At 48.0% G+C, this 12,426-nt stretch overlaps 1 protein-coding gene across 8 annotated transcripts in view; it reads left to right on the forward strand.

Annotated features, from left to right (window-relative positions):
• Positions 1–12,426, forward strand: part of LOC128405944 (integrator complex subunit 6-like) — a 138,115-nt gene that overhangs the window by 51,283 nt on the left and 74,406 nt on the right. For 6 of the 8 annotated variants that reach the window (XR_008328380.1, XM_053372986.1, XM_053372988.1 and 3 more), the window contains 2 exons: positions 7,946–8,035; positions 8,689–8,872. Coding sequence is in view for 6 of the 8 variants with exons in the window: in XM_053372986.1 (XP_053228961.1) it covers positions 7,946–8,035; positions 8,689–8,872 (274 nt within the window). In the remaining 2 variants the exon portion in view is untranslated. Of the gene's footprint in view, positions 1–7,945; positions 8,036–8,688; positions 8,873–12,426 lie in introns of those variants that run through there. The other 2 variants (XR_008328381.1, XM_053372992.1) reach the window with 2 other exon arrangements.

Genomic DNA, 12,426 nt, shown 5'->3' on the forward strand with positions numbered 1-12,426 from the left:
TGATCGCAAGCAATTCTTTATCGTAGATAGTATACTTCTGCTCCAATTTATTCAGTTTCCGTGAAAAGAAGGCACACGGACGCCACTCCCCTTTTTGATCTGGCTGCAGAAAAACCACCCCAATCGCCGAATCAGAGGCGTCCGTCTCAACCTGTAGTGGTTGATCGGGGTTGACGTGGAGCAGTTGCTCCTCTGATGCAAAGACCCTCTTTAGCTGCTCGAAACCTTCTTGTGCCACCTCCGTCCAGTGAAACTTCTTCTTGGCACTAAGACAGTCCGTTATGGGCGCCGTCAGTTTCGTGAAACGTTTGATGAATTTCCTATAGAAATTGCTGAAGCCCAGGAAACGCTGAACATCCTTCTTGGTCTTAGGGCTTTCCCATTCCACCACCGCCTTCACCTTCTCCGGATCCATGGCCAGACCCTTGTCTGACAGCCTGTAACCCAGGAAATCGACCTCTTTCGTGTGGAACTGACACTTCTCCAGCTTCACCCACAATCGATGCTCCTTAAGTTTGCTCAGGACCTCCCGTACATCCTTGACGTGCTGTTTCTCGTTGTCTGAGTACACCAGCACATCGTCCAGGAAACAAACGCAGTTCCGGTACAGCAAAGGCCCTAGCACGTGGTGCATGAAGGCTTGGAAACAGGGACTTCCGCACTGTAATCCGAAAGGCATAACGAGATACTCAAACGCCCCCAGCGGGGTGAACATGGTGGTTTTCCACTCATCGCCCTCTCGCACTCTGATGAGATTGTACGCCCCCCGGAGGTCCAACTTGGTGAAAATCTTCCCCTTTCGCACCCTGGCTAGAACATCGTCAATCCTGGGCATTGGGAAGGCCACTGGTTCCGTCAGGCTGTTCAGGATTCTGAAATCTACGACCAATCGGTGTTCATTAGTCAATTTCTTGTCCACGAAGAACACAGGGCTCCCACCAGCCGCCTTGGATTCTCTGATGAATCCCCTCCTCAGATTTTTCTCAATAAAGTCCTTTAGGTTTTCGATTTCTCCTTCCGACATGGCGTAGGTCCGTCCCACAGTGTGATGGCCTGGGAATCCGATTCAGAGGATGAACCGGAGGAATCCCAGCCTGCACAGGAGTTCCCGCCTCCGGGGCCGGCTGAACTGGGGCAGGGCCTTGATTCTGAGGCGCCTGCACCTGTGCCGGATCCTCAGGAGCAGGCACCAGGTGAATCCATTCTGGCTCCAGAGGTAGTTGAGGACTCGGTGCCTACAAGTGAGTCTCCCCCTGGGCCCAGTAACCCTTCAGCCTCTCCTGAACTGCAGAGGCTCAGGGCAGAGAGGCAAAGGGAACTGGTTTCTCCCAGGAGGAGTGCTCGCCTTAAGGCCAGGAGAGGCGGGTCTCCTGGGGGCCGGAACCGCCCCTGGCCTCAGAGAAGATAAAGGCCAGTCAGCCCGGTCCCAGGTTGCGGGAGCAACGTCGTCGTTGAGTACCTGATCTGACCCTCCAGTGTTCCTGTCCCCGCTCGGCTTCCTGCTTCGGACCTCGCCCCGCTCCTTGCGAACTGTTTCCAGGCTAATGACCCAGGACCGGACTTCGACTACGTCAACGGTAACCTTCCCCCCGGGACCAGCACAGTTTGCTCCTGCCATACCCGCACTCCCTCTTCGTTGGGGTGCGTTCGGGAAGAGCCAGAAGCCATGGCCGACCAAGCAGCTACGCTGGTGGCATTGGCCAGGAGAACCAGGCCTTGACTAATACCGTGCAGCAGCTCAGCAATGCGGTTACGGCACTTCAGCAGCGGTTGGACGCCCTACCGGCTCCTGGGGCCGACGCCCCGGCTCCTGGCAAGTACCCAGTGGCCTTGCCAGAGAAATTTGTTGGGGCCCCGGCCAGCTTTCCCATGTTCCACAGCCGAGTCATCGGAGGAGCCTATGCAGCTCAGTCTTGTCTCAGCAGTACGGACCTGATGCGCCACTCTTACCCTGCGCCTTCTATTCCCGCCAGCTCCTTCCAGCAGAGCGTAACTATACTGTATGGGAGCGGGAACTACTGGCCATCAAGGTGGCCTTTGAGGTCTGGCGCCACCATCTTGAGGGGGCATGACACCCGGTGGAGGTGAGAACTGACCACCGGAACCTGGAGTACCTCCAGACCACCCGCAAGCTGAACCAAAGGCAGATCCGGTGGGCGTTGTTCTTTTCCCGGTTCCAGTTCCAAATCCGCTACATCCCCAGCTCCCAAAACCAGAAGGCGGATGCCCTGTCCCGGAAACCTGAAGACAACGCAGACATGGTACAGCAGGCAGTACCCACCACGATCCTACCACCGGCTGCATTCCTGGCCACCCAGGAGGCTGAGCCACTGCAGGCTCGGGTGCGGAAACAGCAGCGGGTCGACGCTTGGGCCCAGGAACGACTCCGGGAACTGGCCGAAGGGTCATGCCCTCAGTATCCGGGGCTGGTCTTGCATCAGGGCCTTCTGCTGCACCACGGTCGCCTGTACATCCCGCCAGGGCCACTGCGGGCTGAGGTTCTCCGGATGACCCATGATGCTCCAGCAGCGGGGCACTTTGGGCGGTATCGGACCACCCATCTGGTAAGCCGCGAGTTTTGGTGGCCCCGCCTGAAGGCTGATGTGGCTCGCTACGTCGCTGGTTATGTCTGCCGGCGGGCCAAGGGCCCTACCGGGCGACCCCCCGGCCTACTTCAGCCATTGCCAGTCCCACCACGGCCTTGGCACACGGTTTTGCTGGACTTTGTAGTGGACTTACCCCCATCTTGTGGCTGTACCTGCCTTCTAGTTTTCGCCGACCATTTCACTAAGATGGTGCACTGTGCCCCCTGCCCATCCGTACCCACAGCTAAGGAAACCGCTCAGCTGTACCTTCAGCATGTCTTCCGCCTGCATGGCCTACCTGAGCGTGTGGTGTCCGAACGGGGTGTTCAGTTCACATCCCGGTTCTGGCGAGCATTGCACCAAACCCTCAGGACAGAGGACTGTCTCTCGTCAGCCTACCACCCACAGACCGATGGCCAGACAGAACGGGCGAACGCGGTGCTGGAGCAGTACCTCCGGTGTTACTGCAGCTACCAGCCGGATGACTGGGTCAACCACCTAGCATTGGCAGAGTTCGCCTACAACAACGTGGTGAATGCGTCCACCCAGCAGACCCCGTTCCAGGCCAGTTACGGTTATCATCCACAGCTGTTTCCAGGTGTGCTGCCGACATCCGCGGTCCCTGCGGTGACGGAGTGGCTTCAGGAGCTCCAGTCCCAGCAGCAGCAAATGTGCCAGGCCAAGGAGGCGTACAAGGCCCAGGCCGACTGCCACCGCCAGGTGGGGCCGGAACTCAACGTCGGTGACCTGGTATGGCTCTCCACTCGCCACCTCCACCCCTCTTGACCTTCGCGGAAGTTGGACAGCCGTTTCACCGGCCCGTTTCCTATTGTGGGCCAAGTCTCACCTGTGGCATTCCGTCTCCGGTTGCCCGCAACCCTGAAGGTTCACCCGGTCTTCCACAGGTCCCTTCTGAGTCCGGTGGCCCCGCCCGACAAATTCCACCCGAACCGTCCCCGACCGCAGCCAGTTTTGGTCCAGGGGGAGCTTGAGTATGAGGTGGAACGCATTCTGGACTCCCGATACCGCAGGGGAAAGCTACAGTATCTCATAGACTGGAAGGGGTATGGACCGGAGGACCGTTCCTGGGAACCAGCAGCCAACGTCCACGTGCTTGCTTGCCTCCGAGATTTCCATGCGGCGTACCCCAGCAAGCCGGGTCCAGACCCTCGATTGAGGGGGGGGGCCTGGGAGGGGGGATGGTGTGATGGCCTTTCCCCCGGGACCAGCACACACAGGCAGCGTGGCCCCCGGCTTCAGGTTGATCTGACAATCATATGGCCGATGGGGTGGCAACGTGTCAGCCTCCTTTTCACTGAACACCTCCTGCAGGTTCCTGTAGCACGAAGGTATTTCAGTAGTTCCTGCTCCGCATGCTGCTGCCATCCTGGCCTCCGTCAGCCGGTGTTGCTCTAGGCCCAGGCAGTTCTCTATGCAGTCCGTCGAACCAAAAGTGAGGGACCGTTGGTGCCATGATACCACCGGGTCGTGCAAGGCCAACCAACTCATGCTTAATAATGATCGGCGGACCCGCCAAGGTGGCCACGTGAAAGGCGATGACCTCGGAGTGGGTAGACACCCGCATCCTCATGGGAGGCGTTCGATGTGTGACTTCACCACCCAACAATCCTCTCCCATCAATGGTAGTAACTTGCAACGGAAAATCCAAAGGCCTCAGGTTCAGTTGGTGCCGGGCCGCAAACTCCTTGCTAAAAAAGGATGCAGAAGCACCTGAGTCCACTAAAGCGAATTCCTCCACTGTCTGGCCATTGCGAAGCTCTAGAACCACTTTCAACATTATGCTTGCTTTGGGTTGTCCAAGCCGGGGACTTTCGCTGTCGCTAGCGCCTGGCTGTTGCCCCGGTTCATCACCAGCCAGGCCTCCTCGTTTCCCAACATCTTAGGAGCCTCTGTCTCAGTCTGTTGAGCAGCCCCAACCATTCCCTGCCATTTACGACGCTCAGGACACACTCTGGCAAAGTGCCCTGCTTTCTGACAGACAAAACATTTCTTGGCCGCTTGCCAGTCTTTTTTCTCCTTTCCGCCCGGCCGTTGCGTTTTCAAACTTTCCCGCGCACGGGCAGCATCTATCTCCATTGGCTCTGTCATTTGCTGACCCTCTGAGGCAGCTGCTGGCATTTCAGGAATGCGGTTACCATGGTAACTCCTTTCCTTGCCTTGTCTCCTTTCCCGCTGTCTGGCTTCTTGTCTCAACCCCACCGCAAGCGCAGCCTTCGTTAACCCATCCATGTCCTTAGGGCGTGGACCCCTGGCCAGTTCGTCCTTAACTTCCAAGTTCAAACCTCCCTTAAATAGAGCTTGTACTGGCTTTGACTCCAATTCCCAGCCCAGTTTGTGTATAAGCATGGCGAACTCGGACCAATAATCACGCACCGTGGATTTGCCCTGCTTCAAAGCTAACAACTCCTCCTGTGTCTTGTCAATTAAACTTTCATCTGAGTAGATAAAGTCCATAGCCTGCAAGAATTTGGACAGATTCTTGAGTGCTTCATTCCCCGAGGCAATTAATGGCCTCACCCAGCTCTTGGCAGAGCCCAACAGGTGACTAATTACGTGAGAAACTTTCTGCGCGTCATCCACAAACTGAGCGCTGTGCAGTTCCAAAAAATAACGCATCTCCGTTTTGAAATCCAAATAAGTCCCAGGGTCTCCACAAAATTTTTCCACCCACGCAGACCTGCCCCCTGTTCCTTGCCGAGATTCCATAAGCCGAGATTCCAAGTCCGAAGCACGAGCCTGAAGAGCCGCATTTTTTTCCTCAAGTCTGCCAATTCCTTTTCCATAGTGGGGCCGTCTGCTTTCTGTCACTAGCTTCCAGCAGCAGTGTTTTGAGAAGCGTCAAGCTGTGAGGGATGTGTTTGCTGCCAAGCTAGTTTGGAGATAACATTCCAGGCACCGAGCCATTTATTACTGCAAATTACAAGCCAACTCCGGAGCTCCAAACAACGCGTCCATGTTGCTTAGTCAGTTGACGCTTCTGAATTTTCGTGACGTTTCTTTCTAGACCAGCATGCCCAGCGAGGCAGGGAACGCCTCTTACTTCCCCTCTTCTGAAAATAGCTAGTTCCTGGAACAGACTGGCCACTCCCTAATTCAGTCTCTTATTCAGAGGACTGGCTGGAAAAGGGCTGTTTAGGCTCTTGGTAAGTGCTTCCATGCCCCCCCCTCTCTGGCTGCCTCCATTTCCCTGACAGTTATCAACCATAATAATCTGCTTTCTTGTATCTTCTTATGAACTCTCTTTATATTTCTATTTAAATATTTTATTCTAACCATAAATCCATTTGCAAAAGTTAATTAAAACAAGTCCAAGTAGTAATTTGCAGGCATTGCTTTTTCTGGTAATCTCTGTATTTCTTCCAATCTTTTTGATTGCTATAACCTCTGATTGCATCTGTAAATCTTGCCAATTCAACATAACTAAATAAAGTGGTACCTCAAGTTAAGAACTTAATTCGTTCTGGAGGTCTGTTCTTAACGTGAAACTGTTCTTAACCTGAAGCACCACTTTAGCTAATGGGGCCTCCTGCGGCCGCCGCTTTGCCGTGGCACGATTTCTGTTCTCATCCTGAAGCAAAGTTCTTAACCTGAAGTACTATTTCTGGGTTAGCGGAGTCTGTAACCTGAAGCATATGTAACCTGAAGCATATGTAACCCGAGGTACCACTGTAATTTATCTTCCATTCTTGTTTTGTTGGAATTATTTCTTTTTCCCAGTTTTTCGCAATCAGGGTTCTAGCCACCGCCACCGCATACAAGAATAATTTCTTATCCTCTCTGGCTATATCCATATCAATTATTCCCAACAAAAAGCCCCCCCCCAAAAAATAATAAATTATTTCCCCCCATCTCTTCAAAAACCAAATCCCAGAAGCCCTTAATTTTTTCACACTGCCACCACATGTGTATAAGCGTGCCCCCCACTCAATTGCACCTCCTATTGTGTTTTTCGCAACTTTCTGACCTTAACCAGACCTTGGCAGAGTATACACAGAGTTCACGAAAGCAATCGGCTGCAGGCAGGGTGGACGAAGCAGGAACCAGTAACTTGTACTTATTGGTGTTTATTATATACAGGAACAGAACAGAACACGGATCTTTAACTTGCTCTCTCTTGCGGCTCACAACTCTCATACCTCCAACTCCTACTCTCTGACTAGCACATTCCAGTCAGTAGGCCATAAATCATTATTCCCATGAGAACTTGGCCAATGATGGAGCTGTCTCCAGGCCTTGTATCACCAGGCAGATTTTACTCCTTCACATTGCCTTGGCTGTCGGCCAACTCCTAATTGACTCTGTGTGAAGCTGCACGTATTCAAAATCCCAACACCTCCAACATAAAGTTAATTTAGTTTCATACATTTTATGAATTTTGGTAGGTGTTAAGCACCACCTAAAGAGCATCTTTATCATATTTTCTTGTATTGCTTCGCATGCTGTGAATTTCCAATTTTCCCTCCATAGTTTTCCCCACTGTGTTATTTGAATGTTTTTACCCAGATGCATAGCTCATTTAATCATTACTTCCTTGATTTGTTCGTCCTTAACTTCCCATTCTAATTATAATCCATACATTTTAGAAATTACCTTTACTTTACTTTGTAATATGTTTTTATCTAATAGTGAGACTTCTGTCATAAATCTTTTGTTTTTGTCTTCGTTGAATTTCCCAAATAACTGGTGGTATTGAATCCACTCTGTCAGGTAGTGCTTTATTTCTTCATAATCCTTTAATTTTAATTTATTATCCCTTTTCTCTAGCAAATCCCTATATGTAGCCCAGGTTGTTTCCATACTTTTCTTTTTAATCATTATCACTTCAATGGGAGACAGCCACCAGGGTACTTTAGGTTCTGAAAGTTATTTATATTACCCCCATACTTTATACAATGATTTTCTTATAATATGGTTAAGAAAGCCCTTATGCACCTTCACTTTTTCGTACCCTAGGTAGGCGTGCCAGCCGAAACGATTATCGAACCCCTCCAGGTCCAATAAATCTCCATTGTTTAGTGTTAGCCATTCTCTGAACCACATGAAGCAAGCTGCATCATAATATAAATTTAAATCGGGTAACGACAATCCGCCTCTATTTTTACTATTAATAATTTATATTTAATTCTCACCGTTTTGAGTAACTCATTGTTACCTGCTTCTGCAGCTACCAGAGCCTGAAAAAAATGCATTTTTAGTTCCTTACATGGTGAAGTGATATATTTTCTACCAAGCGTTAGAGCAGACCTTGCGGCTTTTAAAAAAATAATGTGTTTACATGGTGAGTGTTGTGACGCTCTAATGATTCAGTGTTTAAAATGTTAACATTTCCTCCTTTGTAGGGAAGGAACCCTTTCTATTTAGAACCATCAGTTTTAATTACAATCACAGATGGAAGCAAATTGACAAATACTACAGGTGTGCAGGAGGAGGTAAGAGATGCTCCTAAGCTTTAAACTGTAATATGGCTGCATGGAATGTGTTCTCCTCTTGGGAGTTTAAAAAAGTACTCCTGTTCTGATATTCCTATGGTGTTAAAGGTGTTTCATAACAATTTTGCACAGAATTATTGTTTATATTTCTATCCTGCTCTTGCTGTGTTGCTAAGAGAGAGATTAGACTGAGAGAAGGAAGGAAACCTGTCTTACATACAGATTCAAATTTGTTGGTCCATCTATAGTTCAGGATTCTCTGCCATGACTAGCTGCAGCTCTTCAGGGTTTCAAACAGGGCGTTTACCAGCCTTACCTGGAAATGCTGGGGACTGAACTTGGGACCTTATTCATGCTAAGCAAGTGCTCTACCATGCTTAATCACAGCCCAGAGATAACTGTAAACTTCATAGCTGACTAGAAATCATTCCTATGAACAGCTGGAATATAGACAAAATTAGATGAAGAAAATAAATCTCCATCTGGGCTGTTTTCTTATTTTTCACTGTTTAAAAACACACAGAGGGCTGGATGTCATTGATCTTCCTTGAGATTTTAGCAGAAAATGGAACTAGCTACATGTTCCGTTTCAGTTAGAATCAAATGGGCTTCTTCTTCTAGCAAAGCCCTTAGATGGATGTCTGTCTTTTTAGCTTCATCTTCCTTTGACTTCTCCCCTGCCTGGAAGTGAGTTAACCAAAGAACCATTTCGCTGGGATCAGAGGCTGTTTGCCCTTGTGCTGCGCTTGCCTGGAGCGTCTTCAGTGGAACAGGAACAGCTAGGAAGTGTCCCTACATATGAGTCTGCTATTACACAGATGTGTGAAGTCACAGGAGGTAGCTGCTGCTTTTTTCTCCCTATTCTTGGTTTGCAAATCTAAATCCATCTACTTTGAAATAATGGTGTTGGTGAATTATATGGCTCAAATTCTCATTCATGTCTATATGTTGTGTGTATGCCTGCATACAGGGGGTATACAATTCCCTCTTTCATTTATCATTACTGACTAGCTTGGAAATCTGGTAGAGCACCTTCAGAGTAAAAGCTGGAAAGTGAGGTGGGGGAAACTGCCAGATGGAATAATGGAGGTGGGCCCAGAGTTCCTTGGTGTGCTTCAAATAATGGTATTTCTGTTTTGCAAAGTCTGTCTGCTCCTCAGGGTGGCAAAAAAAATAGCTATCCTGTTCTATTCTTACCAAGGCACTGAATACTGTGTGTGCATGCTTTTTCTAAGTTAAAAATCATGCAAGTTTGAAATTCAGGTCCATATTCCTAATCACATAAAGCTTCATTTCTTTATTAACTTTGAATCCCTATTACTTCAATGTAGTGCCCAAGTTAAAAGTCGCTTAGTGGTATACTAAATGCACTAGTGGAATCACTTGCACAAGAGAAGGCCCAGGAAACCAGTGCAGTTCTTGTGGCTGGTTGCACAACAGATTGCTGTAGTCCTGATACTTCCTGTTGCACATCTGGTTGCACAGCAACTGTTATTCTCACCCTTATGCTTGTGCAACAGCCCTTGCACTGGTGGTCAGAGAACATTGAGTCTGGGACACAGTTTTGCTCCGAGACACAATTAGAGCAAAACCACTGCATGATCTTAGTCTGCTCAGTGGCTGTTCTTAACCTCACAAAGGGCTAGAACCAAATTCATCAGCCCCTGTGTGAAGCTAAATATTCTCAGCTTTAGTCAAACCAGGCATTTGTGCCCTAGGGAGGTGGATGGTCTTCTTTGGTGATCACTCGTAGCCAAGTAAGATTGTCTTCCATGAATATGGTCTTAACAGTGTGTCCATAGGTGACTGTGGAGGCCAATTCTGGATCTGCATATCCTCTTTTTTTTTTTTTTTAACTTACTGGATTTCTTTATTAGCAACAGAAGTATTTTCTTTTCTTTTTTATAAATATTTATTGGAATTTTCAAAAAATAAAGAAAAAACAAAAAAATTAAAAACACATAAAATTTACATTTCTTACTGTCAATGACCAATTTCCTTGACTTGCCCACACCTCCCCTTCTTGTATTCCAGTTCCAATTTTTAGCTCAGCAAGTTCTTGTCCCCAAACTTTACCTTATTTTCTCAAATTCATTTTAGTTAACCAATTTTAACTTATAAACCTCAATCTTTATACATCAATACTTATTCTTAAAAATCTTTTTCTAAGGTCGGCCCCAATTCCCTTCCCCGAATTCCCCATTTTTATGTTATTGGCAAAACAAAATTAAATGAAACAGAATATAATTGTACACCCTTTGGATTCCCAAAGCCCCACCACCCCCTTTCCCGGTTTCGAACCCCAACAAAAGTCCATCAGTCCATCTGCAGTCAGCCTGGCGACCTCACGTCCAAGGCTCTTAATTCTCTCTCAATTCCTCTCTGCCGGTTTTTTTGATAGTCCTTTATATTGAACTCCAAATCTCGAAGAAGCTCTGTCCCAGTAAGGTCCATGTTTCTTCCAGCCAGGCCTCCATATTTAAAAGTGGAGCCAAAATCTTGTTTCTTACTTCTCTTAAGTCCAAATGTCCCAAAAGCTCCAGTTTCCACTTTAGCCAGGTTTGTATTCCATAGGTCTTCAGATCTCCACATAGGGAGATCTCTCCATTCTCCATTCTTCAATTCAAACCAGATTTTCATCATCCTGATCTTATTTTCCTTTATATCCATCTTAACCGGCCTCTGGCTCTCCTCAATCATCTGTGGCATTATAGCTCCTCCTTCTTTTTCCTTCAAATCATCATGTTCCTCTTTCATCACATTCTCAGATTTCTCAAATTTCTTTTCTTGTTCAGCTGCAAAATTTTTTAATTCGACTGCAAAACTTTCCTGTTCAGCTGCAAAGACTTGAGTAAAGTCCCTCCCAGGCTCAGTAACTTTATTTACTGTTCCATTCAGTATTGTAACATTTGTAGCCAAAACATCACTCTGTTCCTGCAACTTTCCCAAGAGGAAAAAAGTCCTCTCCAGTTCAGCCAGTGTTTTTCCACTTACAGCCATTTTTGTAATGTCCTAAACCCCCTCTAGAGGGATTCTGGTTTCTTAGTATCTTCCAGTTCCAACCCAAAAGTCAAGTTAGCGTTTTCTTCTTTATTTTTAACAATTTGTTACCAAATTGTAACGAATATAACCAGCAAAGACAACAGAAACAAAGTTCTCCTTTTTTCCCAACTTTGACAGCTAGTTTGACAGCTGTCAAAGTCTTTATGTCTCTTCCGCAGGCTCTCTCACCGATCGCTCCCGGGTCTTGGGGGAGGGGTGAATTCCGCTCTCAATGTTAGCTCTTATCCTCCAGCACAATCACTTATATTGCCAAAACGTGGAGTTAATTGCTTTTATCCACAAAAAAGAAAGGTATTCTCTCAACCTTAGTTGTAAAATCCTTGCTTTAAGATGTTTACAAGGCGGGTAGGCGGACTTCCTCTTTACACCTTACCCGGTCGTGCCTAATTCCCCCAAAAATTTCCCTTTTAAGTCCAATTTCCGTATTACTCACGGGTTGTTACTTTTAGTCCAAATGTTCAGAGAAAGAAGTCAGCGCTCTCCGTCCATGGCATGCGGCTTCCCTCAGTAGGGGAAGCAGTCGACTCACAGCACCGCACCGCTCTCCGTCCCCCGTTCCGGAGCCTTTAAAAAGGCTCCTTCGCGGGTCGGGGGGGCGCAAATGGTGCCCGCCGAGTCACCAGGTCCACAGGCTTCAGCGCCTGTGGTTTCTGAGGGTCCCCGCGTCGCCGCCGCGGCAGGACCCGACCCCTACTAAGCCGATTCCCTCCGGAGCTCGGAGGGAATCCGCCATTAGGCGATGGCGCTAACCCGGAAGTCCTGAATCGGCACATCCTTCCACAGTGGGGACATAGGTTTCTGGGCAGGCGTTGACCATAGTAAGGATTTGCCAAACGTGCCTTCCTCTTAGCTCGTTTCTCGCTTTCGTCCTGAATTTGGGCTTCTTCAAAGTCCATGACGCCTTTGGTAAAGGCTGTTCTCCAACTGGAGTGAACACAGGTCAGTGTTTTCCAGTTGTTAGTGTTTATACTACATTTTAAAGGTTTGCCTTGAGAGCGTCTTTAAACCTCTTTTGTTGTCCACCGGCATTACGCTTTCCATTCTTAAGTTTGGAATAGAGTAGTTGCTTTCCAAGAAGATAATCGGGCATCGGAACAACACGACCAGTCCAACAAAGTTGATGTTGAAGAATCAATGTTTTGACACTGGTGAACTTTGCTTCTTCCAGCACACTGGCATTAGTTTGCCTGTCTTATCAAGAGATACATAAAAAAATTCAGAGACACCACTGATGGAATCTTTTGAGAAGTTGGAGATGGCGTTTATAAGTGGTCCATGTTTCACAAGCGTACTGTAAAGTTGGTAGTATAATAGCTTTGTAAACAAGC

This window comes from Podarcis raffonei, chromosome W (assembly GCF_027172205.1).
Source record: "Podarcis raffonei isolate rPodRaf1 chromosome W, rPodRaf1.pri, whole genome shotgun sequence".
NCBI classification, from domain to species: Eukaryota; Metazoa; Chordata; class Lepidosauria; order Squamata; family Lacertidae; genus Podarcis; species Podarcis raffonei.